Source organism: Typha latifolia, chromosome 3 (genome assembly GCF_019914945.1).
Source record: "Typha latifolia isolate L0001 chromosome 3, TyphaL0001v2, whole genome shotgun sequence".
NCBI classification, from domain to species: domain Eukaryota; kingdom Viridiplantae; phylum Streptophyta; class Magnoliopsida; order Poales; family Typhaceae; genus Typha; species Typha latifolia.
Genome location: NC_133088.1, coordinates 14,356,119 through 14,369,261, shown reverse-complemented (window position 1 = coordinate 14,369,261; position 13,143 = coordinate 14,356,119). Strand labels below are relative to the sequence as shown.

At 37.8% G+C, this 13,143-nt stretch overlaps 2 protein-coding genes and 1 long non-coding RNA gene across 3 annotated transcripts; all 3 read right to left on the bottom strand.

The window, feature by feature from the left end:
* Positions 1-427: 427 nt before the first annotated feature.
* Positions 428-4,795, bottom strand: LOC140784961 (uncharacterized). The gene is made up of 3 exons (XM_073132606.1): positions 4,092-4,795; positions 3,513-3,643; positions 428-1,642 (listed from the first exon to the last, which is right to left on the bottom strand). The coding sequence occupies exons 1-3, from the start codon at positions 4,347-4,349 to the stop codon at positions 910-912; spliced, it is 1,122 nt and encodes a 373-aa protein (XP_072988707.1). The 5' UTR covers positions 4,350-4,795; the 3' UTR covers positions 428-909.
* Positions 4,796-6,663: 1,868 nt separating this feature from the next.
* LOC140784680 (uncharacterized) lies at positions 6,664-7,416 on the bottom strand. The gene is made up of 2 exons (XR_012108302.1): positions 7,175-7,416; positions 6,664-7,088 (listed from the first exon to the last, which is right to left on the bottom strand). It is a non-coding gene; the product is annotated as an uncharacterized lncRNA (long non-coding RNA).
* Positions 7,417-8,138: 722 nt separating this feature from the next.
* LOC140784739 (xyloglucan endotransglucosylase protein 6-like) lies at positions 8,139-9,414 on the bottom strand. The gene is made up of 4 exons (XM_073132269.1): positions 9,233-9,414; positions 9,066-9,166; positions 8,703-8,896; positions 8,139-8,611 (listed from the first exon to the last, which is right to left on the bottom strand). Exons 1-4 carry the CDS (start codon positions 9,399-9,401, stop codon positions 8,197-8,199), a joined length of 879 nt encoding a protein of 292 aa, XP_072988370.1. The 5' UTR covers positions 9,402-9,414; the 3' UTR covers positions 8,139-8,196.
* Between the last annotated feature and the right edge of the window lie 3,729 nt (positions 9,415-13,143).

Here is a 13,143-nt window from a genome sequence, read left to right as displayed (position 1 = left end):
AAAGCGATGTCGACAGTTGGCGATGATAAGAAGGAGAAGTCAGTGATAGTAAAAGGCAAGAAGACGATAAAAATTTCGATAATAAGAAAAATTAAATTATATTAATATATATCTTTTTATCATAATTTAATTAAAGTGTCGTATAAGGGTTATAAAGGCATCTAAATAATTTTGGGGTTAATTAATTGCATAGAAGCTTACTGACTAACTTTTTTGACGGTAGAGTAATAGAAGGTTCATATTAAAAATATAGGAATTATATTGTAACAAAAAAATTAAAAAGATCTCCGTAAAACCCAGATATAGTTTATGGAGTATAGATGCAATTAACCCAAAGAATAATTATCTCGAGTCGAACCTGATGAATACTACATCAAAAGGGAACTCTGAAGAGATTACAAAACCACACTATTTAGCATCTGAAGTATACATAAAATGGGTCTCAACTTCTTCTATATTGCATGTTAGTAAAGACTAGTGCAACATTCGATTTCTTTTTCTCCAAATATATCATCTGCACTTGTACAAAAGAAACTCCACAAACAACAACCAGGGCAGAAGAATATAAGAATATCACGACAAAAAGAATTGAAGTCGTCTTCCATCTCAGTATCTCTCAGAGTATGATATGACAGGAGGACGAGCAGAGAGCTATCTACTGAACAAAATCTCCAATCAAATGGAGCTGGTAATCCATACTGATTGTTTATTCACCTGTGTATACTATTTTACTCTTGCTGGTTCTTTTTTTTTTTTCTGTTTTTTGAGAGTAACTCTGGTTGTTGAGATATACATAGTATTAGCCTTGCTAAGTTGAAGCTTTGACATAAGAAGCTCGTTTCATGAGTTTGCAAGAAGTTCCATATATCCCAAATATAACCAAAGTGCAGAACAGGGGGACAAGTTTTGCTAGTCACGAGCAGCTTTGTTTCTCCATACACTTAAAGGCTTTGGCAAACCATCAAAAAATGGCCTAGCAAAGGTATCAGGTTTCAGACTCCATCTGCTTTTTGGCCATATGGAGGAGCTTCCGCCAGATTCCTGCAAACTAGATGTGCTGGAGGATTTCCGGACAATGAGTAATGCATCAGACATCAGAGAGTCCCCGATTGGAACAAAATTCTGATGATTCGCATCAATATCTGTCCGGCTCCCTGTCTTTGGCCTTGGCGCGCGAGATTTTCCCGTCCTCCCAAGGAGCCCTCCGCTACTTTCTTCCTTCAACAACAATTCTGGAGTGTGCATTAATGGAATGGCATCAGCTTTCTGACGCCTCCGAACAGAACTTTCAATGTCACTGCCGTCTGCATCTTCTATAATTGCTTTGTCCTCTGTGATATCACCATTTTGTTGTAGGAATCCATTAAGAAAGCTTCTAGACTTTCTATGCCCGTTCAGAAGTGGTTCTGAATTTGGTGCCTCTCTAGGCAATCGTTCATCTTCCAGATAACAAGCCTTACCAGTTTTATAAACTGTCATTTCAGTGCCTTCAAGTGCTGTTGCCCTCTTAGGGGGCGTGAGACCATAATATCCTTGTAAACTGCTCATGGCCGGGGACACTTTGGACAGAGGTGGTTTCAGCTTGAGAGGTTGAAATGACTCCAAAATATCATTGTGAGATCGACGTGGCGGTGTCTGTTCACTGCAGCAACTTATACCATGATTAGTGACATTATAAGGCACCAACACAAATCTAGTAGAACGCATGAAATGATTGAAGGGGCGAATGGACATTTGTAAATGACTGATAAAAGAGCAAACAAAGTGCTGAACAGTCTGAGCAACAACAGGAAATTTTCTGTACAATATCAATCATTTAAAAACTTCATTCTCGGGAAAAGATTGTTCGAATGGACCTTCAATGTTCAATAAAATTTGCTCTTTGAAAAAATATGTTTGAATGAAACTATTTCGCTTGAACAGAATCAAATCTCATTCGAACACAAATCCTGCATCACTATTCTTCAAAGTAAAACAATTTTAATTTTGGTTGCCAAAAAAGAAGAGGTTATGACTTTTACAATTAAATCTAAAGAAATTACATTATGAAAGCATTTGCTTTCTCACAAATTTGCCAATCACAAAAATAACAATTACTAGTCAAAAATTACATATTTGTATTATTCTCACTTCATTAAACCTACTAGGATCAAAATAAGAACAGTCAATGGCAGCTAAGGACATCTATTTAAATAATTCTTCTTCTATCGTGCTAACACAAGGACCTGCTCACCTTGAAGTAACTTTCACTAGAGACTAAGAGAATAAACTCAGAACGATGACCTCATACAGAGTTGCATCACATCTCCAATATTCTAGGGAAAGAAAAGATAAATACTTCTGTTGTCAGAAGAACATTAACGCATTCAGATAATATGATTATCCAATGATAATTGAGTGAAGACGGTTTTGCTTTAGCTGACTCATTTTTTACTTACAGACTTAGCAGTTAGCCGGAGCAGTGATGTTTGAATAGATACTGCTACAGACGACAAGCTACCAAATAAAACAATGGGCCTCTCTCTCATGCTTAACAGGAATACTCCATCTATATGTAACCATAGGCCTGATTCATGTGACATTCTGCCGACGACACATTACAAGCATACAACTCTTACTCTTTGTTAGTTTCCACCATCTACAATTAGAAATATATTAATGGCAGATTTAGTTGGGTTCCTTATAAGGCCAATTGCTACTGAAAATGATCGAGAAAGCTATAAGATGTACAAATATATAATGTAAAAGTATACAGAAAAAAAACTTCTCTTTTGAAGAAAAATAGCTAGGATCCTCTTTATCGCTTTCTAGCAAATCAATTGAGGAAACTGATAGGAGATTATCAAATAAGTTTGTGGTTAACTCACATTTCTCTCTACAAATTTGAACCCTTGTACTCAGTAGACTAAAAAGACAAAATACAAGAGAAGGCCAAAATAAGAGAGGTTAGGTATCAGCAGTCTTTAAAGCAAACCATGAGACAGCGAACCATGAGACGGAGGAATAAAAGAAACTAAGAGCACTAACAACAAAGGACATAATTAGTATACATGGTTTGGCACTTATACATTATGAGAAAAGACAACCTAGAAGGTCCAGTAAAAGACAGGAATTATATTTGGTGGTTTTACTTTTCTTTGATAAAGCTAGGCTTTTGCATAAGCTTTTGTGGTACTACCTACTCAATTACCAATATGCATCCAAAAGGATTTAAAGTAGGGATTGAACTAAAAACCACCTTAACATAATGGTAGCACTATCTAATCCTAAATTGCAGCTGATCAAGTTTACCTGTTTATGCAAAATAGGACTTCATACATAGCAACAGGAGCATTGAGAATGCAGCCAAGAGAAAAGAACAATTTGTCCCAAATTTAGTAGCTCAATAAAAAATTGCCGAAAGAATACATGCATGGAGTAAGAAAAAGAAAAGGAAGCATGATATTAGAAATTTAGAATGCTTATACCAGTATATAAATTTAAATGCACACAATTTAACACATGAAAATTACCCGTTACTAACTGAGCCATTTGACAGATAAGGAGATGGAGGATGTCGTCCTGGCAAAGGAATCTGCAATGACTTGTGACCGAACATCTGAAGATCTGTCACCAAGCCATTTAGCCGTCTGATATCTGCCACCTAAATCATCAAAACTAACTTAGGACTTAAATGCACATCAATTGCACTTCAAATAAGGCAAAACGAGAAGATAACTGATTGAATATTATATATTGCTCGGAGAATGCAAGAATCACCAAATTATTAGTTAACATATATCTCGAGTTGACCAACATCAAATGCATGAAAATTGGATTACGAGAAGATGACATTTAATTATTCATACCAAATTTTCATATAAAGGATTTTTGGCTAAGTTGCTCCAGTAGATGAATCAAAGCTACATTAAGATGCCATCACAAAGCATCGAAATAATTATCTCCAACAAAACGACAGGAAGATCCGGCCTTTTTATCACAAAAACAATCCCATTTTCCTCACTTTCTGTGTCTTACGCTAACCAAATCAAAATTATAGGAAAAAGGAACCGAAAAGGGAAACTAAAGAGAGGCAAGGAGACTCCACTTACCTCTACTCCATACTTTATCGCAATGCCGGCAAGCGTATCCATCTTTGATACTCTATGTTCAATGTAATTAACACCCACTAACGACGACGACGATGACGACGACGACGAAGAAGAAGCAGGAGAAGGATAAGACCAGGATGACGATGCCGGAATTGTTGCAATGGTCTCGCTCTCCTTCGGACGATGGACGACTCCATCAAAGAAACCATTCGATAAAATATGAGAGCTCCCATTTCTTCTACCTCTCTCCATCAACATCCGGAAAAGACCTCAAATCCACCTACAAATCCGTGCAAAACACCAAAATTGTGAGAACTTTACATCCAGACCACCATCGCATCGATTCGTCGCACGGGGAGCCGAATTGTTTTTCGATATTCCTCAAAAATTACTGGAAATTCGCCGCAGAAAAGCGTACACCGGTGGATCCGGGGCTGCCGTTCGAGATCCTGGTCGGAATCGGGTCTAAGTTTTCGTCGAACTTGATGTATCGGACGCTGCGCGATTCCAGATTAGGCGTAAAAATTCCCAAAATAAGAGAAAAGAAAAGAGGGGGCAGGAGAAAGAGCGAAGGTGATGCCTTTTAAGAAGCTTGGAGGAGGTTTGACGCGGTTCTATAAATTTAAATAAAACGTGGAGGAACCCTAGTGGCTATTGCACAAAATTTCCTCCGACCTTCGGCGTTCGGTTCCTCGAATTGCCGCTCGCTTTTCTCTATTGCCCTCAAATTTTATAGTAATTACGCTTTTTTTTTAAAACAAATTCCCACAGTAATAGCTAAACATTATTTTGTTGGATAAAACCCAAATTGCCCCTCCTGTTATTTTTTTATTCGCACTTTCCTCGTTACTCTGCTTGCGTGATGTCTCGTACTTGTAGATAAAATTAAATTAATTTTTTTATCTTTTATATTTATAGATTAAATGAGTTAATGCTTCTAGCTGTGAATATAGCACTCTAGTAAAGGATTTATCATATGCGACCACTACGGTAGTACAGTGGCAGTGCAAAGGTTGAATTAATTTAACTCATCCCGTAAAAAGTATAAAAAGTCAACTTCTATGCGTGATGCCTACTTTTCCACACTGACCCATTCAGTTGTGCTTGAGTTTGACTTTGAGGAGCAAATGGATGGAAGAAGAAGAAGTCGATCTGTTTGGCGGGGTCAACGTGAGTTCGTTCCGGATGGTAACAAGTAAACAACCCAGCTAAGAACGCTCCGGATCACGTGCGTCAGAAAATCACGGCCGTCCGTTTTGGGGTTAAGGCCAATCCTTAATTGCGCAATAATTTTTGGATTGTCGGCTAATTACTCTACAAGTTAGTAATTAAGGCTTCCATCTCAAGACCACTTCGTTCCACGCCTAATTTACTAGGACTACTATTATAGTTGTATGACGAAATTACCCATTTCTCTGTTAAAATTACGACTTAATATCACATCTAAAAGCGTTCGATCCTAGGTGCAAAGGGTAAAAGTATAATTTGGCCATCTTAAACAGAGGTATTGGAAACTAAATTTTGCACTAGTAACTTGTTGTCAAACAGTGAGCTGAAGCATTGAAATGTTGGATTATATTTATACGTAAAGAATTAGTACATAACATCAGCAGAGGGCACTCACACTGCAGTCTCCTTGTCCACCAGGTTGTCAAATAGCCCATCTCTTCCAGCTACAACTAATAGTCTCCAGGCTTTACACCAACAATATTTATAAGTTGGTTAATAAGGCTCCACTTTGGAAATAAGAATATGCATTGCATTATTAGAGCTAATGACATCTCCCAACATGTATCTAACTATATATCAAAATATAAGTACGTTCTCATAAAGAATAACTAAAATATCTTCATATAAGTCCATTAAATTCGGCCCAATAATATATAATATTTTTTTATATTTAATATATTATGTTAGAGCCATTATACTCAATTCAAGCCTAATATCTAATGGGCTAATGGACGGTAACGAGCTAGAATGTTCTAGTCTGGCCCGAACTCGGCTCGGCCCGAGTAATTAGTGAGTCGGGCTGTGAACAAATATTTAGACCCAGTTAGCCTGAAAAACTTAACAATTTTAATCCCACGTCCAGCTAAGACAAAGGCATTTCAATCCCTCGAGAAATTATTTGTAATAAGAAGGTGGTTAATTTCTCTGTAGTAGGATAAGTTTACTCGGCTAATCCTTATTTATAGGTACGCAAATAGGTGTGCACTGAGTTGTTAATGTTTGGGTTAAGAAGAATAAAAGACTGTTATCCATGAATTACACATCTCGATTTTATGGTTTATAGCTAAATATAATCAAATCTAGTATTAACTTAATCACATTCCAAATAGGAATATTCTTTATCTTAGCGGGCATAGAGGTAATATGAAGTTTGCAGTTACTCTTACAGTGATAATTTCCAATTCGGCCCATTGTTTCATTTTAAATCATGAATTGAGGTCTCCCCTGTATTGCAGACTGCCAATAGGAATTCCTAAACTTCCATCTAATCATGTGTCGGACTTCGTTGAAAAATATTTTCTTGGATTGGCCTTAGCCTATGAATCTTCATCACGGTGATTGATTAGAGTTCGAAATCAATTTTAAAAAGCTCAGATGAACAACTAATGGAGCAACGGAGAAAGATACAAGAAGGAAATAAGCAATTTAGAACCATCCACTACATCTGATACATTCCCAGCTCCATATCATTTAGCTCCTCCGTATCTCTGTTTGGCTTTTCTCAACAACTTGATACCTTTTAATGCCTCTAGTTAAGTGATCCGAGTAACCATGAAGTGCTTTTGGGAGAACATAGAGAGAGCTACATGATCATAACTTCATTCATGTCTGCAGATCAATTAAGTAGCCGGTAATTTGTTCCTCCTCCTCCTCCTCCTCCTCCGTCATCTTCTTCCAAACTCCAGGAAATTTTCACTAGGCTAGTAAAGGAACGAACAGCACAAGAAATCCAGGATATCATTGCAGCAGTCATAGCAACAAGAACAACTGCAGAGTATGAGATAAGTCTAAAAATGATCAGCCATAGCAAAACAAACCAACACAAGAGTGGACAAGAATTAGTAACAAGTTACCATTCATCAATTGTCCTATCCTGGAAGTCCTCTCTGCTTGACATTGTTTGAGAAGAAGGTGGTTCCATCCCCACTACTCTCCCTTATCTCTGTCTTGCCGTGTGGATGTTGAAGCCCAACAAATGATTAAAAGCAGAGCAGTGGAAAAGAGAGAGAGAGAGAGAGAGAGAGAGAGAGAGAGATAAGGAGTGGTATAGGAGCACTGAAGTGCACATGGGACATCCTTAGAGCTTAGTGGGGAAGGCTACTTGTGGGCAGTGCTAATGCGTCCCCACATGTATGACCGGACTATAGATATATTCTATGCATTACTTTTTCTTAAGTCCATTGTGGGCCTGTGGGGGGTAATATCAAATTCTTTTTAAAATTAAATATATCTTATCTTATGTATTTTAAATAGTTTTAAATTAGTTTTTGTACTTATGAGTAACGGTAAGTAGTGCCTAAAAAATTTTAAAATTGAACGAAGAGCTAAATTCGGTCAATTTTTAAAATTGTATGAACAAAAATATTATTTTCCTTATATATAAGTATTTTTTTCTCTTCAAAAAATATTCATTTATTTTCTTCTTTTACTTTTTAGATTACGTTAACTATATAGTAAATTTTGATATCATATCTAGAAATAAGATAAATTTAAAAAATTAGATTAAAAATTCAGCTATCTAGTGGGCAGTGCTAATGCGTCCAGACATGTATGACCGGAACTTTTTCTAAAGTCTATTGTGGGTAATATCAAATTTTTTTAGTTTACTAAATTGATATGACTCGGTTATCTAATTTATACGTCCGAGAGCACTAACCTATTCTAAGTTTTATATATATATATATATATATATATAGAGGCTATGTATATAGCAAGCTTACAGAGGGTTAAACCCATTGTCCACCATATAGCTTATTAAAGACTATATTATTATGGTTAAAAAGCGATAGCATGAAATATGATGATGAGAGCAAGAGTTATTCACAAATCCTTTATTCATCAAATCAACACACTAATAGAGTAATAGTTGACCCCATTATAGTTTTCCTTTACACTCTCTCGGAATCTCGGCAAACCTTCCAGAGTCGTTGCAGTAGTCGTAGACCAAGTGCTTGGCCCGCACCCACTTGAGCTGGCGCCGCTGGTGCGGCGTGAGCCGGCTCATGCCCGGCGCGTCCCACCAGTTGGTCCCGCCCTCCTTATCGCACGGCTCGATCGAGCCGCCCTCCCCCCCTCCGGCCTCGCAGCCGTCGATCTCGAACGCGCGGAACGACGAGACGAACGGCGCGTGCGCCCAGTTCGTCTTGAGCCGCCCGCCTTGCGTGGCCCAGTCGTCGGCGTTCCACACGGACGCGTACACGCCCATGGGCTGGTCTTTTGGGTAGAGGATTAATCCATCGGACTCTTCGTTGTTGGCGTATACTCTTATCGGGATTCCATCCACTTGAAACCTATCAAGAGTTACTGGAATAAGTTCTATAGTCTTACGTACACTCTTATCCAATACCATGTTAGAATAGCTAGCTATCGGGATTTCCTCACCTGATATGGTCATGGTTCCAGAGAATGGAATAAGTGTGGAAGTCGACCGTTGGATCGAACCACAGAGAGTGGCGTTGCTCGCGGTTTCCACTGCCATTGACGTAGATGTTGGTCTGGACGAGGTAGGGCTCGCCAGATACGTTGCCAAGGAACTCGAAGTCTAACTCGTTGTGATTAGGCCCATCTGATGACATCTGTACCATTGTAATATTTACCATCAAAACTTATATCTATATATGTATATATATGTATATATATAGAGAGAGAGAGAGAGAGAGAGAGAGAGAGAGAGAGAGAGAGAGAGAGAGAGAGAGAGAGAGAGAGAGAGAGAGAGAGAATGGTACGTAGTAGACATTAACTTACGTAAAATGCTGTCACAGTTCCAGCAGAGTCACCTTCAACGAGCTTGATCTGCATACTTGCTTGGCCAAACAAGTACTTCTTCTTGGACCCAAACCCACATCCTAAGTAAATCCGTATTTAGTTAGAAAGGTCACAAGAGCTAAGGAAACGAGACTAAGTTCACTGACCTGAGTCATTGTCAAGCTTGAGCTTGAGTGGCTCTCCATCAGCCATTACAAAGTGGTCTGAAGCCCAGTAGGGTTGGAAGAGATCACTGAAGTTGGCTGAGTGCACTGAGGATAGCAGCAGTGCAAAAGATAGGCAACCGAGAAGCATGTAGCTGGTCAGTGATGCCATTTGCTCTCTCTGTGAACTTGTTTGTGAGCAAAAGCTGTTAACATATATAAAGAGGGATATGGAACTGGTGTTTGAAGTACGATGAGTATTGGGATGGATTCTATGGGTGGGCTGGCTTCCACTTTGGAAGTTCACATATTTATCCAGAATAAACCTAGTTATTAATCCTAGCCGCTAGGCTTTAATATGATAGGTTCTTGATCACCAACTTTGGTGCCAATTATATTAAGATGGTAATCATTTCTATCTATTAGGCAACTTGTGCTTGTAGTTTAAGAATGTTCTCTCGAGATACTACAAGTACCAACTAATGGTTGGCCTCTTTCTGTTTATCACTGTGCTTAGCTTCGATGATGGTTTAATTCCTTTTAATTAAGGTCTATGGAGCATAGATTAGTGGTAGATACTGTTTGCAAACTTGTTTTTGTTAAAGCTATTGTTTGCTTCTGCTTGTATTATAGCACAGCAACTAAAGAAACTACAATACGATCACATCTTTTAAAAGCATAAAAGGTGACCTTAGATTGTGCTAGACAGCAGTGCAATGGCATAATTAGCAAATAAAAAGGATAAAGAGACTGTAGAGGGAACTGGATAAGTGTGGATCTAATCTAGTTTGCTTAATCACGACAACCAACGCGTGCAGTGGAACTGAAGTTTAATACGTAAAAAAAAGAATAAGTATTTGAACTAATTATTAGAATAAAAATAAAAGGAAACAAAGGTGCTTTCTTAAAAAAACAAATAATATATATGTACTGATTGAATCATTAGAGTGCTTAAAAAAGTAAAAGAAAACAAAGCTTATTGCATAGTATTGTTTCTGAAGGAGACGTTAGTGTGGGTTGACTCTGTCTCATGAATCCAATAGAATTCTTTTGTAATGTGCATTGGTTACTCTAAGCCCTAATACATTCTATTATTTTGTAAGTGCTATTACAATTGTTGTTATGGATATAGAACATGGACTCAGACCTGCAACCACTCTTAGATGTGCCCAAGTTGTTCAAAGGGAGGGTTTAACCATTGATTCACTAATACCCAATGATTTTCCTGCAACTGTGTACTTGGTCATTACTCTTTTTCAAATACTCAAGCCATTCCCTGAATTATGGTGGCCTAATTCGCTTTGAACTTAGTATTGGGCCTACACAGCTTATTACCTTGAGAAGGCCTTTTACAAGCCTGCTCGAATTAGTCATTAGTCTTATACGTCAATCTCAGTAATCCTCGATATTTATTAGATTACTTTTGTAACCTTCGAGACGATGTCCCACAAAATTTAGATAATTAAGGACGTGTAAATTAATGATTGAAGCACTTTCGTCCGAAAGCCGATAAGATTTTCAAATGATAAAAAAATGGCTCCAAATTTTATGTTTTTTGGTTGCTTATCTTGTGTTTGAATGCAGATGTGCACATTCGAATGCTCATGCCTCTCTTTCCAATTATCATATGGAACTCTATATATCTTCTAATGTTCCGACTCTGTTCGAATACTAGTTGTCACCTTCGTCTACAACACTTTTGTTTTCAATAAATGCCATCCTCAACTAGTGCATACGCTGATTCCAATGGTATCTAGACATAAAATATTATTTTGATCATACTTTGCGAGTTTGTTCACACTAACTCACAAAGTACACTTCAGTCCTATCAACTTTATCATTTCTTATCTAAGGTATTCGTCACAGTATTACTAAATACATCATATATTCAACTAATGTAGTGTTATAAAGCAAAATTAACTGAACGATCCATTTATTTTCCAAACATGTATCTCTTAATACATATTCTGTTTTTCTTTTCAAAGAGAAAAAATAAAGATCACCAAAGGTTCTCCGAAGTGATTTCGGAAGAACATAAAGAGAGCTAGCTATACGTGATACAGATTGTGGTGATTTGATTGGAACTCGATCCGGAAGTTAAGTTGTCACCATGCTCGATCGTTAAGATCAGGAGGAGCATTGCCCAAGAAGCTCCAGGATGCACTGGCAGCACTTGAGGCAACAACAACAGCTGCAGAGTGCGAGATAAACTTTAAACAAAAAAGGATGAACAAAGAGCAAAACGAACAGCATAAAAGTGAACAGGAATCGATACAAGTTACCATTCACACATAAAGTTCTTAGATTCGGAGTCTTCTCCGCTTGACATTGTCTGAGAAGAAGGTGGCTTCATCTCCTCCATTGCCCTTTCTTTGTCTCGCTTTGTGCATGCAAATGAAGCCCATGGAAGGGGATTAAAAGGAGAGAAGTTGGTTGACGAGACCCAGAGAGAGAAGTGCACATGGCGGGAAGGCAACCTGTGAGGCAACTTGTGGGCAGTGCTAATTAATGTTCCCATCACCCTTTGGAGCAGACGATAGAAATATTGTATGCATTAATGTTTTTTAAAAGAGCATCGTGTTGGCACGACCTAGTCCATTTGAATGAATAGAATAAGACGAGGATTGTGAGCTGGATTTAAATGTTAAGAAATAAATATTTAGTCATTCTTGTCACGTTTTTGTGGATAAATCTTTTCTTTTTAAATTAAAGTTTTATTAAAGAAAAAGCCAGAGGCTCAATACTAAATTACTAATACATAGCCCGTTGCCTCGAAAGCAGCATCATTTTTTTTTTCGAAGTGATAAGGATAGACGACCAAATTATGCCTGCCTGGTTGGTTAATGGTAGGTACTATAAAGCATCATTAATTATCATTAAGACTTATGTTAACAGTTATAATGTTAGTAAGGATGTCTTAAATTGCTTTGGGGTTATTTCTAATTAAAAAGTTAATTTAAACAAATTTGTGCTTTATATGTCTCCTCCTGGACTAGCTCTGCTATCAATAGAGATATTAAAATGTTTTGAATATCTTTCATGAAAGGTTGCCGTTTAATTACATTGGAAATGCAATTTGGCCTTCTAAGCTCTGCGTTAGGGACTGCAATAGCATTATTAATATGGATAATGCCAAGCTTGCTAGATGGAGAAAATATTCTCTATCCCAAGCTGGAGTATTCCTAATTATAATTTTAGTAATTCTTTGGTCTCCCTCAAGTTGGTGGAGAATATTGATAAAAAAAATCTAAGACCTTTCTAGGGCTAAAGGGGATAGCAAGGGCAGTCGTCTTGTTAACTGGAATGATGTCAATTTGCCCAAAGATCTGCAAACTTTTATGAATCCGAAAATTTCTAGGCTTCTTAATGATAAAAATTTGCTTGGGGTTTAGTTAATGAATAACAAGTATGAAAAATTCAGCCTTTATGGCAAGAATTTAAGAACTTGTGGCTTATCTAGCATATATAAGCATATTATTTCTCCGATCCCTAGCTTGAGGGGTGATTATATTAAGAACATTAGTGATGGCAATACCACCTCCATTATGAATGATCCTTATTATTCTCTATGCCACTTTCTCTCTAATTAACTTATCATGGATGTAAGCTTTGGACAAAAGAAAATAGCTAGATTAATTTATAGGGGTAAGTGGCATACTAAAAGACTCTTGCACTAGTTTGGTCAGATCATGACAGAGCAAATTTGCCTAAGCTTCCTCGCTACCTTGGTTGAAATTCTTAGGTGTGGGCGGCAAACCCAAGAGGTATAGCTTGGGTTAAGAATGATAATGTAACCCCCCCCGGCACGGCACGTGCACGCCCACGCGCCCACACGGCACGCACGGCGCACGCGACAAGTCGGGCGAGGCCCGTCACGCACAGATACTCTCCTGTGCACATATAATCATGACATC

What these genes read in the sequence shown, in the direction of transcription:
- LOC140784961 (XM_073132606.1), bottom strand. Translation starts at nt 4,349, where the DNA reads ATGTTGATGGAGAGAGGTAGAAGAAATGGGAGCTCTCATATTTTATCG. An exon ending in CGATAAAGTATGGAGTAGAG is followed by an intron (nt 3,644 to 4,091) that starts GTAAGTGGAGTC and finishes TTGATGATTTAG; the next exon opens with GTGGCAGATATCAGACGGCT. An exon ending in AATGGCTCAGTTAGTAACGG is followed by an intron (nt 1,643 to 3,512) that starts GTAATTTTCATG and finishes AAGTTGCTGCAG; the next exon opens with TGAACAGACACCGCCACGTC.
- LOC140784739 (XM_073132269.1), bottom strand. Translation starts at nt 9,401, where the DNA reads ATGGCATCACTGACCAGCTACATGCTTCTCGGTTGCCTATCTTTTGCA. An exon ending in GAACTGTGACAGCATTTTAC is followed by an intron (nt 8,897 to 9,065) that starts GTAAGTTAATGT and finishes ACAATGGTACAG; the next exon opens with ATGTCATCAGATGGGCCTAA. An exon ending in TGGAACCATGACCATATCAG is followed by an intron (nt 8,612 to 8,702) that starts GTGAGGAAATCC and finishes AACTCTTGATAG; the next exon opens with GTTTCAAGTGGATGGAATCC.